At 40.2% G+C, this 13350-nt stretch overlaps 1 protein-coding gene across 2 annotated transcripts in view; it reads right to left on the bottom strand.

The window, feature by feature from the left end:
• Positions 1-2002: 2002 nt before the first annotated feature.
• LOC100120269 (protein bark beetle) overlaps positions 2003-13350 on the bottom strand; it is a 28129-nt gene continuing 16781 nt past the window's right edge. The window contains exons 10-26 of one of the 2 annotated variants that reach the window (XM_031929348.2): positions 12008-13319; positions 11400-11917; positions 10638-11309; positions 10112-10551; positions 9839-10035; positions 9366-9764; positions 9006-9283; positions 8673-8926; positions 8383-8594; positions 7949-8304; positions 7743-7868; positions 7467-7493; positions 6713-6971; positions 6427-6628; positions 6101-6351; positions 5025-5342; positions 2003-4943 (exon numbers count right to left, since the gene is read on the bottom strand). In XM_031929348.2, coding sequence (XP_031785208.1) covers positions 4440-4943; positions 5025-5342; positions 6101-6351; positions 6427-6628; positions 6713-6971; positions 7467-7493; positions 7743-7868; positions 7949-8304; positions 8383-8594; positions 8673-8926; positions 9006-9283; positions 9366-9764; positions 9839-10035; positions 10112-10551; positions 10638-11309; positions 11400-11917; positions 12008-13319 — 6325 coding nt within the window. In that variant the 3' untranslated portion in view covers positions 2003-4439. The remainder of the gene's footprint in view (positions 4944-5024; positions 5343-6100; positions 6352-6426; positions 6629-6712; positions 6972-7466; positions 7494-7742; positions 7869-7948; positions 8305-8382; positions 8595-8672; positions 8927-9005; positions 9284-9365; positions 9765-9838; positions 10036-10111; positions 10552-10637; positions 11310-11399; positions 11918-12007; positions 13320-13350) is intronic. The other variant, XM_031929349.2, reaches the window with a different exon arrangement.

Below are 13350 nucleotides of genomic sequence, written 5' to 3'. Positions count from 1 at the left end.
GCAGGTCAGTTTTTACGTCTCTATATCTCTGCCTTTCTCTCGTTCTCCTTTGTCTCTCATTCTCCGATGCTCTTCGGCCTCCCGGGTTCGAGTAGGCTTCTAGAGATTCTTTATAACTATGTTACGAAATCGATTTAGTAAACGTAAAACGTCGCCTTTAATTCAATATTAGCTATAGTTATTATATTTTGAAAAGGTTTTCATTAAGAGAGCGTTTCATTGAATCGATCGAGACCAAGTAAACACAAAGTTCGCGGAAGCTCGCTGTTGGCATAATTCAGCAGGGATCGAAGAGTTATTGAAATTTTCCGTAGTTTCAGGAATGCTTCGGGCGTCTGATACTCGCGTACTGTAGTAACCATTAAATATTTACTCACGCACGTGCGTCCAATGGATTTCCAATTGTTGTTATCCCCGCTCTAATTCATCGGGGCTATTACACGTATTACGATTTCCAGAAATTCGACGAGCGTCGGCTTTATTTAAACCAACGACGCGATCGAGCGCCGCGTAGTCGAGCCAGAACCAGGATTTTGGTAAGTTCGTTGAATTTTTGCTCTGTACGTAGATTCGATTCTTCTTTGACTTGCGTAAATTTCATCGTTCTCTTTATTTCTGCAGATGGATCGTCAGCCCAGCCGAGTTTGATGGCTTACGACGACCTTTGCTAGCGGAGTGTATGGTAAGCATCAAGTGTCGTATATATATTTATCAAGTTTAGCTTATACCAACAATAATATAATATACACGAACTATCGTTCTTTTTCCAGTGGACATCAACATGCACGTGGTAGTGTCCGGTATCAAATCTGGTTGGGGTTTATCAGACTCGGCTGAGCCGACGTTCAGGTGAGAATCAGAGTTCAAGCAAATTATAGCTTTCGAATTCTCCAGAGAAATTGACGAAATTGGCTCGGCCTGCCGACACGCTGAATTTTTCCCTGACGCTTGCTGTCCACCAATTCAATCGGTTGATGGTAAGTCCAGCTTACAAAATACCAACTGTACTGATTCCATTTTGCAAAATATTAAAAGCAACCCGTTCAATTTCTTCTGCTGCAGGTCGCAAAGCTGCGTAAGGCGAGTGTCCCACTCACGCCAGCTTGATGCCGGTGTACGAGTTCTTTTTTAGGACGCGCGTGCTTGCGCTAGACCGAAGATTTAGATGTAAGCTTAGAATTATAAATATTTAGTTTTCGTTTTAAGTTAGGAAAATTGCTGCACTTATTCCGCTGCTTAGGGTTATTTATAATATTAGAATTAGTGAAGAAACGAAGCCTCCCGGCATCGTTACCGGCTAATATCATTTCCACGAGATCGGCAAACGGATGAAAATAGTCAATACTATAATTTGTGCAACAATAGAGTATTTCTCGCTGATTTAACTGATCGGTGGTCAAATGTATACATAAAGTCAACGAGAAAATGTATTTAGTCAACAAATTTAGTGATCGAGAATTTGTCGAGCGTTTGTAAGTTTCGTGGAAAGAGTTGACGGCCGTGTGTATGGTTCTGAGGACTTTGTAATGACGCGTCAAGAATATATATATTATTGTAACGATGAGACTTTAATTGATTTGAAATCGCATTTAATCGCAAAACTGTATTTTAATGTTAAATTATTCATTTTGTAAATTGGATACAAGAATATATTTTTCAAACGATATTATACCTTATTTATTTGAACAGTAGTTTCCCACTCCATTCCGTTCCCGATTATCCTGTGAAATCTTATTATATATTTATTTTTAAATTCAATTTAAAGTTTTTATAGTGATTTATTCGTTATAATTGACACTTGTTGTTGTCTGGCAATTTTAATAACCGAGAGATTATCTTTGAAATTTGAAGAAAACGGGCATTCTTAACTATAGATAGATACAAGCAAAAGATAAGACAGATTTATATAATTGATTTTTCTTTATTTAATAATATTTCTTAACGTTTTATAAAATGTACAAAAGCACGTGTAAGTGAAAAATTAACACCGCAGACTATACGCTTTTATTTTTGATACACAATTTATTCATTTATCTTTTTTTTACAGTTATAAGCTCTTCAAGTTCGTTAACCTGCGAGTTACCTACACTACGTATGTACGTGTTCAAGTACATAGTCAAAATATACAAGCGTCTTTTTTATTTTTTCTTTATTTTCAAATGCACGAATCGCCGATCGTATTTAACGATATGAAATAATAATTGTATACGTATACTTAGTCTACCATATAACTAAAGATGCAAATTTAAGATTAACAATCACGATACTAGTGGTGGGCGATGGTTTTATGAACTATAATCAGCGGATCGTGCATTTCTTTTCGCGTTCTCTATCTTATATTTTTTGATACATATTTAATGATTGGAATACAACGTCCGAAACTTAAACAATAACTTTACTTTCTATGTACCGCATGTGTATAAATATCAAAATACGCACGCAGGTCAGACTTAATTTTATGTTCTCCTAAATAATATTCAAAGATAAAGGGAGAAATGTAAGAAAAACTGCTAAGTCGAATGCGTTTCGCGCAATATTTCATAAGTAACGTACGAAATAATAGTCTTAAATAACTTAAATAATCATGCGATTATTCAAACGATTTTATCGTTGACTTTCACAGATACTATCTTCTATAGAATATGTCATTTCTTGGAAATCTTATTTTACGAATATTAACAATAATTGCGATCTTATCAAAATACCTAGTAAGAGAATATGTAGCGAAATAATATTTGTAAATTTTATAACAAAATGTATACTTTTATATATGTCTAACTTCGATTATGATATTTTCAGTACTACGAGATTTATTTCATACTAAATTATGTTTAAAAAAAGTTTACATACAAAATCTAAATGTACACACATACTTCTCGTAGTACTAAAAACTGCTATTCGGAAATATAAAATAATTCAATGTACAAATTTCTTACACAATTCTAAGTGCACGAGATGGCTTCCCTTGTAAAATTCGACTTATTCGTTCGTGAGACACTATCAAAGGCACACTATCAAAACGATTGAGTATATCTTTTGTCGTGACATCACTCTTTACGTTTTAGAGAATTTTTTTATGATATAAAATATCTTTTATGCAGGCCCAAAGCTACAATACATTATAATTATTTTGATAATCTCGAACATTATAAATATGATAACGTATTGTATCGTCGTCTTGCACAAAACAGTTAGAAGTGAATCTTCTTTATATTAGTGACATCATTGCCATCTTATAATAGAGTAATCATACAACAATTTTAAATTCTGTAGGCCAACTATTATTACAAGGGAAATTCGCATCTCGGCTAGCGCGCCGTAAAAACTATGAGCGCGCCTACGAAAATTGGACGGACGTACCTGTGATTGGGGATTTGAGACTTAAAGATTTATAGAAGGAAAGCAGATGTATAGAGTTAATATAGTTAAAGCACAAAAGCTAGAAAAAGACAATGCGAGTGTCCCCAAAAACTTCGCAAATCTTATTTATAATATTTATCGACTTATCCATTATGTTGTTAGTGAAAAAGGTTAGACATCTATGATACATATCAGGCGTCGCTCGCTTTCATATCACATCGAGCGACTCTTTGAGAATAATAATTGAAAGTCCTGGCAGTGATCATCTATAATTTTCTATATATAATATACTTCGTAGTAAAAAAAAAGGTTTCATATATAAATAACGCATGATCTTTTGTTTCAATTCTATTATTTCACTTAAAAAAGTTGTAAGTATAAAATAAGATTACCAAAATATATATGTATAGATTCAATTCGAACATTGTCATTCATTGGACTATATATATATGTATATACGATATGAACTAAATAATTACAAATGTTAGCAACGACGAAATTGCTATATCGATGACGTTGATGAAAATATATAACGAATAGTCGCATTGTATAAACTAACTTACAAAATAAATAGATTAGGGCCCGAGAAGAGAGCCCGTAAACACCGCTGTCGTCGCGTGCTAGTGAACATTACCAACAATTGTTCCAATAATCGATAAACAAGAAAGTATATAATTAAACGATGTCTCAAACCACGATGTATAAAATAAAAAAGAAAGACGGCTATAGAGGGTTCGCGGCATCGCCATGGATAACTCTTTGTACAATTCGTCGTCAAGAAAGATAGTGTCATATGCAGCTATTTACAACGAGCTCTACTCTCGGGATATCTCGGTTTTCCAAACGAATCTTTTGGAAACTGCACTTCAGAGATGCCTTCGGGACTTCTGCGGTATTACATTACTGAGTGTCTTTAAGAGATCATAACAACGAACGCCTCGGAATTTAAATTCAGCTGCAGTATTCCTAAGATCATCGAAGGAGTCTGCACTGCGATTCCTCGGTAGTCCGTGAGCGAAAAAAAAAATTAATTACAGAATATACGCAAAACTAGCATGCAAGCTTTCTAATCATGCAAATCACATCGCAGTCTCGAGCGGCTGGCTCTTACTTCTGCCGGCGGTCGAGAGCTGGGTGAGTTCAGTGGGCTCGTTCGGGGTGAACGCGTCAAAATTCGTTTCGAGGATGGCCTCACTCTTGGATCGGAGCGGTCGGTCTTCGTCGAGATTCGTCTCAAGTAGGGCCTCGCTCCTCGGCCTATCCTCGTAATAGTAATTGTGGTGATTGCTGTGATGGTGGGGGTGGGGTAGTGTCGCAGCGCTGTGATGGCTGCTGAAGTATTCGGGAACGGGCTCGGAGCCCGGGGTGACGGGGCTGTTGTCGTAGTGACTACCGGCGCCGTTCATGCCATTGTGCACGGCTACGTTATCATAGTCGATCGAAGAGTTGGTGGTGCGCAGGTCTCGTTTGAGCTCGCTGATTGAGTCAGATGTACCGAGACTCGAGTTCAGGGGGAGTGTGGAGACGTTGTGCAGGTAGCCCGAGGATACGTCCACGTGTTCGCTGCTTGGTGTTGCTAATTCCTATTTTGATTAAAAATTATCATGAATTTTAATTTTTTTTTACGATGAATCGAAAGTTTAAGCAAAGTTTTGATAACATACCTCAGGAGCAGCGACACTGTTAGCCTCGGACTGCCAAGCGCTGTTATTTCTGGAGGTGAAGGTGGAGTGGTTTCGGAAGCCCTCGTTGCGATATGTTAAATCATACGCGGGATTGTCACCGGCGAATTTTTGCCCGGTAACGCCGCTACTTGTGCCCGGTGAGTAGCGTGGATTGTGCGCCTCGTAGACGTCATAGCATTGATTGTCTTCGAGTGATGAATTCAACTGGGACTTGTCCATGGAGTCCAAGCTGCCGCCATTTGACATCTTCTTGTAATCCAGGGAACGCGAATTCAGTGTGTCGGTAGACTGCTTTGTCTGCAAATCGAGAATTTATTGTTCAATTTAAAGTGTAATTTACTTATTTACATATATATGGGATTTTTCTTGTCAACTAGAAAAGGGATTCGGGTATAATAATAATTCGGGAATATCAATATATTGACAAACAAGTATTCAATAACACTTAAAAAATTATTATGATCAAAATCGACAAACACAAAAGCCATTCCTAAATTTGCGGAACACGGGCAATCGAAAAAACTGAAAGCAAAATGACAGACATGGATGACGAAAACGATGGACGAAATAATAAGAAAGCGCACATGAAGTACGTTTGATGGTCGATTTGTGCTCTAACCTGCATCGGTGGTACCAGAACCACTTTTTTTTCCTTCTTTGGCTGCTTTCGTGATTAATAGGCAGATAATTGATGTAAAGAGAAAAAAGTTTTTGAACAATAGGCCTTTCCATTATTCAAGAGTTTATACGTAAACTCTTTGCATCGATGCAAAATACAAATATTCAACTACGCCATTGTTAATATATTACTAGATTATCCTGTTAAACTGTGCTTCATACTTTGTCGTAGCAAGTTTATTTTATTAGTGCATTGTAAGCAATGAATAAGATAAAAAAATAGTATAAACAGCGTTGGCTAAGCCGCAGTAAGAAGCAAAAATATAAAGCGGTGAAACTTTGTTTAACAGGATTCTCAATGTTTTTATAGGTAAAATTGTACTAAAATAAAAACGTTATAAATCGTTAACATTTTAATAATATCAAGCGCAACTTACCGCTATTGGTTTTCTTCTTTGGTACGCTAGCTCTGAAAAGCCGGATGTAGAACCTACTGAACGTAGTGAATGAAGTGACTGTCGGATTGAATTTCTCCTCTCGAGTCTTTCGACTTGTCGCTTCTTAGACTTTGAGACCCAAAGAGCAATGGCAGCTGCCAATAAGAGCAACGCAACTGCTATTGCACTCAACACCCCGACCGCGACAATATCCTTTCTCCAGGACAACGGATCGATGTAAATTCTGGGATCTTTTGAAAATAAACCAAATTTATTAATTTTTTGTTCTGTGCCCACAGTACACGTGATAATTGATGACTGCTTACCGATTTCGCAAATGAATGGATTTGGCTGACCACAATGATCTATTTCTGTCGTCTGATAGGTAAACATCGTACATTGATCAACTTTCTCAATCTGCTGAATCCAGACGCGTTCGGAGTAATCAAAACGTTCCTGTTGTTTTTTTAAGAACTTCCATAGCTCAATGTAGTCACCCATAATAAATGGCATTGAAGCATTCGCAGACTGTAATCGCAAAAAATTCAAATATTATTTCACCAGTTCAATAGTTAATCGACCAGTGTTAAAATCGTCTTAAGCAAAACTCACTCTGCAGAAATCACGTGCAGCGAAGAAATCCATCGGCGCGCCTATGTAGATGTAACAAGTATCACCGACTAGGTCCCAAGCCGGCGGACACTTGCCAGTCAGCACTGACTGATTGTTCATGTGGTAAGGTTGGAATTCAACCTGCAGAAGTTCTGGTGAGTCTCCGCGATCACGAATGCGACCGGCCACCGCGAGTGTCTCGTTGTAGCCCCAATAGTTGTGACGAGCGTCGACACTTGATCTCCACATTTCCAATTGACTACAAGAGCAACGTAAAATATTAGGTTTTTTGGCATAGGTGAGAATATTTATGCTTGGACGATCAAAAAATCAAAGCTTGCGAGCAAAGCGCATTTTAGAACACACAAAGCGAGACATAACGATCAGTTATTGAAATTCTGACATTTCGTAGATTCATAATTGTATTATTTTGTGCATATTGTAAATTCGTGGTTTTTAACAAAGAAGTATTTTGATTTGTTTTTAAGTCAACAAGATAAAAACAATAAAATTTCGTGATAAAACTTAATAATTAGATTAAATTATTATTAATTCATGTGCGGTCATCTAACTTTGTGATTGATTAATGTTTAATGTAATAATTCATAACCAAACTCCTACACGTTTATTTGTAAACATGGAACAACTACTCTATATAACTTTAAAAAACTTTACTTTGCTAAAGACTGTTCGCTGTGGTAAAGCTTTGCACAAAAAACACAAAAAGCACGACAGGTTCTGGTCGCGTACTTACTTAGTGTACCATTCGGCATCGACCACGCTGATATGTTTAATAACATGCGATTTCGCAATATGAAAGGAAGAAAAATAATTTGATAAATTAAGAGACAGGCTATAGAGGAAAGACTTAAAAATAATGCAAGACAATATAGAATACGCAGCTGTCGAATCTATGGAGCATCAGCAATCTATAAGTAATGTACTCTATTATATCTATTGTCTAAGTAAAATACTAAGGGATGCATGATCTATTAATCACAAGTCGTATGCGGTTAGAAATTATACTCACAGTGATCTGTTGATGGTTAACATCTCGTAATCGTTGTCAGGATTGAAGAAAATATTATCCACGTACTGCTGACCCGGAGTACCCGCGACAATCGTACTTCTTCCTTCGCGATCTACCGCGTAATTTCTGTGGGGGAATAATGTCGTCATATATCGCACATTCAAGATAACACTAAATAATTACGTAATTGTTCATATTATACTCACTTGTAAAAACCATTATGGGATGTACTCTGGTAAATTGGAAGCCTAACCCTCTCAAAACCAGAAATTTCCAAAAGGTGTTTTCCCAAGTTACCATGAAGGTAGTTTAGCGTCATGTTACTGACGACTTGCTTTAAAACGATGTTGTTCTCAAAGCTAGCGTTGTTCTTGGTGAAGTAGTTGCGGAATATTGTCACCTCTTGGTACGGACTACTTTGACGACCTTCCACGTATAACGCTGGTTTGTTGTAATTTTCGTTGAACAGGTTGTTGTGAATCCAACCTTTGAGCGAAGTTGCGGAACCGCGTGAATCTGCTCTAATTCTCAGGCCCCCTTGGTTTTTCATGACTAAATTATTCTGGAAAACAAATTAAACTGTTAGTTTTTGAAAATTGTGGTAAAAGCTAAACACGGTTTATCAATAACGTTATCTTACTCTGAAGTAAACGGATTGGGTATTTTGAATATCCAAAGAAACAGCAGCACCACAAGTACTAAAGTTTCCATATAACTTCTCACAGTTCCCCACGAACTGATTCCTCTCGAGCGTGATAACAGCATTAACTTCTCCGGCGCTCGAATACTTTACAGCACCTTCTTGACACTTTGAAATTACTGAGTAAGATATGTTGTGCTGCACATCTCGATCTATAAGTACATATCATAAGTAAAATCAATTACGTTTCTTGATAAATAATTAAGAAGCTTAGTATTAAAATCACTCACTAAATCCAATTGCAGAAATAGGTAAGGTGACAACTTCGGCAATGAAACCATGCACGTTACTAGCACCAGTTGCAAAAAGTTTGACGCTTAAGCTTGGTCCTTCCGTTCGGAATAGTTTCTTCTCCAGAGGACTGTTAGCATATAGCTCGTCGATTTTCTTGACGGTTACATTGTAAATGTCGCCATCATAAAGCGTTAAGCTATCCGGTCTGCCTGGTTTCCCAGTAGAATTAAATAGATTGAACTGTAAGAGTCTAGAAAAATAATGTTGAGCATTTCAGTTAAAGGGATAACAACTTTAAAATTTTAATTTCTGATTTTTTATCAAGTTACCTGAATCCAAAAGGCTTAGCACGGTGACTGCTGCGGAAGATTTTGACGCAGTTGACCGGATTGTTATCGTACTTGTAGTAAATAAGCACGCGCTCTTCTATAGTAACCTCTTTAGTAGTATCACAGATGTCGACGATGCTGAACAGGTGGTAGGGTATGTTTAGATCCTTCAGCGGAGAGAAGGAACTTTCTTCTGCCTCGCGACCTTCGCCCGTGAGTGACAAGACGTTGATACCGTTACCAAAAACGTCTTTCACTTGATTGAAAAGCAGCTCGATCTGAAAAATCATCAGTCTTATTGTTGCAAAATAATAGTTTAATGATATAAGTATTATAAAAAGTGAAAGAAAATTAAATTACCGTATGTGTAGGTGAAATAACATTGATTCCATGATAAGCGCTTTGGTTAACGCTGACCCTCGTAACCGAAGGTGACTTCATGATGCTCTGTACAGCAGGTGATCTCTCATTATGTAGTATACCTGCTCCAGTAATGTTGACATATTTTAAAACCGATTCAACCCTACGAAGTGTCTCGTGAGTGATGACGTCGTGAATTCGGTACTCGTAGAGGTAGTGTTCGAACTCGCTGTTAGCGATGCGAATACCACCCCAGTAGTTGAGCGCTGAATCGAGGTTACGCTGTCCACAATGAAGGAAAACAAATTGTCCATCCCAAGGACATTCGTAGCGGTGACCGAAGAGCTGGCCATTAAGACGGATCTGACATTCTTCTAATCTCTCCTCGTTGCCCGTACACTAGAGGTGAAGAGTAATAGATTATTAGATGTTTTTAATACATTTTCTTTTGTAATGGGATAAGTTTTACATACTTGTAAAGGTTCTGGCCATGACCAGATTCTGGATAGTGAGCCTGGATGTAGTTCGTATCGTCTGTCTTTCGAGACGTAAACGTTGAGTGGTTCAAAGCCTAGCTGACGGCAGGCTACTTGCGCATTGCGCTCCGTGAATCGAGTATCACAGAGCGGTATCCATTGCAGGGTAGTGCGATTGAAATATTCCACAAATCCTGAAATACAAGTAATGATTAGAAATCAAGGATATAAAAAAAACACTAAAAATCAAATTGGAATCAAAATGTTTACCTTCATTCGTAGAGCTGGTGCAATTCTCCTCCTTGCAAAGCCTAATAGTCTCAACATCAACATTTCTTTTTTTGGTCATCGGCACTTCATTGCCATCGCTGATGGGTCTCATGACAATTTCATGTCCAGGAGCTCCGACAGCTTTCAATGTGCCAAGTACTAAAATACCCACGTTCGGCGCAAATTCCATTACGACATCCGGATGGATATAAAGCGTGGCATCAGGCATTACAGTAATGTCCGAGCGTATAACGTAAGGTTCGGCCCTTGGATAAAGAGAGAGGTTGTCGACTATGCGACCTCCGAGATTGTTTAAATCCACTTGGGTGATTGGTTCGTAAGAGGCTGATATTGATGAATCGAGTGAGTCAGTAGTTAAATAGGGACGGAAGTCCGCAACCGCGTGATCGTTCCAGTCATCGAAGTCGAAAATTCGTTGCCTGTAATTAAAATTAGATTTACAGTTATTGGAAATTTCTTGAGAGTAAAATTTTTTATGATAAAAGAAAATTATCTATAAACTGACCTGATCTGAAGATCCTGACCAGTTCCCCACCAGTTTTCGGTGACATCTACCTTGTTGTTGATCTTCGCAGTTTTTATTCCAGCAAGCAGCTCGTAATCCAGAGAATTCTCGCCAAATAGATTTCTGTTTACGCGCACCTTCTGAATACCGTGAAAACCCACAACATAGGTTGGCGAGTCGAACATCTGGTGGAAACCTCGACTGGCTACGATCCCCTTGTTGTTCCCCTTGACTTCGTTAAACATAAACCTCGCGTCAATGTCACCCATAATTTCTGACTGACTGTCCGCCTTGAATTCTACCATGAAGCTTCCGGAGTTTCTCTCAATTTTGTTCGCTTCGATCTTCATGCGCTTCTCCATACCTCGTACCGAAATTAGACCGGTCTTGCATCGGTTGCCATCGAATCGATTGCGAGACATGTTGAAGGTAGCAAAGTGGCCGTCTACTACGAAGCCAAACTGCTCGTTTGCCTGCCAGGTATTATTGTCCATGTAGATCGAGTGAGTAAAGTTCTCGTTGTACTGCCAAACATAGGGAAGGGCAACTTCGAACCCGCCCGCTTGGTTACGCTCGATCGTACTGTCCTTAATGACCCAGTGGAAGAGGTTGTTGGACTGCCGCATATCGCGGCTGTACTGAATTATTCCACGGCCGTTGTCGGTAATCAAACTAAAAATTCAGACATAAAATTAGTTTCAAGTATTTAGCTAAACACCGTCAGTTTTGTAGAGATAATGTATTTATATTTTCGTAACTTACGTATTGTTGATATGGATGGATATCTCAGAAATGTTTGAATTGAATACGTTCCAATGAGGAGAGTTAACGAAGATAGCCTCCTCGTAATTGTGAGAAATTTCACAATTAATCAGCTGAATAGACTCGTTGGCCTTGCGAAGGTAGTGATCGCCGCACTCGTCAAGGTATCTGTTGTAGTACGAGGCGAGCACACCCTGTTTGTTGCCTCGAATTTCGGATTTAAATACTCTCAGGGTAGGAATTGGGCCGCGAACTATGCGATTTTTAATATCCTGAAGAGGGGCAGGAAGTGCAGTAAGCACAATAACGGTACCGCCCAAAGCGTTGTCACCGCTGTGGTACTCGAACACAACAATATAGGAGCTGGAGGTGACCGGAAATACCGTGAGATCTCTCTTTACATGCCATATGTTTCCTCGATGCTTAATGTTCTGCGAGTCGTGTAAAATTATCTGTTCGGTACTTCTGTTTTGTATCGGATTCAGCAGCTGAATGCCGACTACGTATCCTGGCGTGCACTGAAATTAACGTTCCAAAAACGTTACTCGTGCACTCGATGAAATCATATGAAATGAAATGAAAAGAATAAAAAGATCGAGAATACTTACTCTAATGTGATGGTATCGGTCGATGGCTTCGCCAGAGACCTTAGAGGTGACGAGATACTTCGTCTCGCCCATGGCCAACTCAATATCGGCGCTGTGTTCTGGAACAAGTACCGGATCGTAGGTGGAATCGAGCGACGTGTCTGGCGAACTAATGAACCATCCTGCAAGCTCCCTCTGCTGAACTGCAGAGAACGCGGGATTGTGCCGGATACCGGCGATCTTGTTGTCCTTGAGTCGTGAGTTGGTGATGCGGAGTCCCAATTGTTTGAAACTTATGCCACTGCCCTTGTTGTTGGAGAAGTCGCTGTTGCGGACAGTATTTACTGCATCCGCGGAGTATATGTCGGAGTAGAGCACGCCCAGACCGTCCTGGAGGTTGTTGACTACTTTCACACCTTCTAGCGAATGCCGGGCAAAGTCCATCTGCAAGGCGGGCTTGAATGAATTGGTAGTGTAATCCAACAAGCCGGCCTTCTCGATGGTGATGTACTGCAGATCACTCCTGAGCGCGAGCGGTCCCAGTCTTAATCCAGCCCAGGCAGCCTCGGTACACCGGACACCGACATCGTTCTCGTGGGTGCACGAGTTCTCGAACTCGTCCATGGTCTCGGCCTTGCAGCGCGAGACATCGATGTCGTCCTCGGTGCACTGCACGTTGCTGAGGATAATGTCCTCATTGGTGCCTGCACTCGGAATCTGATTGCGTTCCATATACCAGTTGTCCGGATCAAGGGTCAGCCCCAGCTGATGGCAGACCAGGGCCGCATCGCGCATCGTCCAACCATAGTTGCAGACCGTGCCCCATTTCTCTCCAACTCGCACCTGTAGTCTTCCCTCGTGACTGGTCTTGCCGCCGAGCAGCCTAACCGGTACCTTGCTAACTTCAGGTACCACAGGCATCTCCATCATGGGCTCGGCGTTATCGCCCATCATCATCTCCTCCATCACCGTCTCGTTGTCCGCACTAACGACGATCTCCTCCTTCAGGGTCATCAGGATGTTGCTGGGCTTCGTTCCATGCGCATCCAGTTTACCCGCGACCATGATGCCGACCGCGGGTGGGAAGCGCAATGTGACTCCAGGCTGAAGGATCAACTTGCCGCCGGGCCGGACGTTTATGTCGCGCTTGACAATGTACTCGCCCGCCTGCAGGGTCTCCTGGCCGTCGACCTCACCGCCGACGATGTTGGTGCCGGGTGCCAGGAAGCGCGGCACGAAGGTCGGGTTCGGGTTTATCGTATTCGTTGCCGGATTACTGCTGTGCAATAGGTATGGCATGTACTCTATCTTCGCCAAATTGTACCTGTCCTTTCTGAAGATCAAACGAAAAGAAACGGTAAGCA

The sequence above is a fragment of the Nasonia vitripennis genome, chromosome 4 (assembly GCF_009193385.2).
Source record: "Nasonia vitripennis strain AsymCx chromosome 4, Nvit_psr_1.1, whole genome shotgun sequence".
Taxonomy (NCBI): domain Eukaryota; kingdom Metazoa; phylum Arthropoda; class Insecta; order Hymenoptera; family Pteromalidae; genus Nasonia; species Nasonia vitripennis.
Note: the sequence above shows the minus strand (reverse complement) of the source record. Positions and strands in the feature narration are given on the sequence as shown.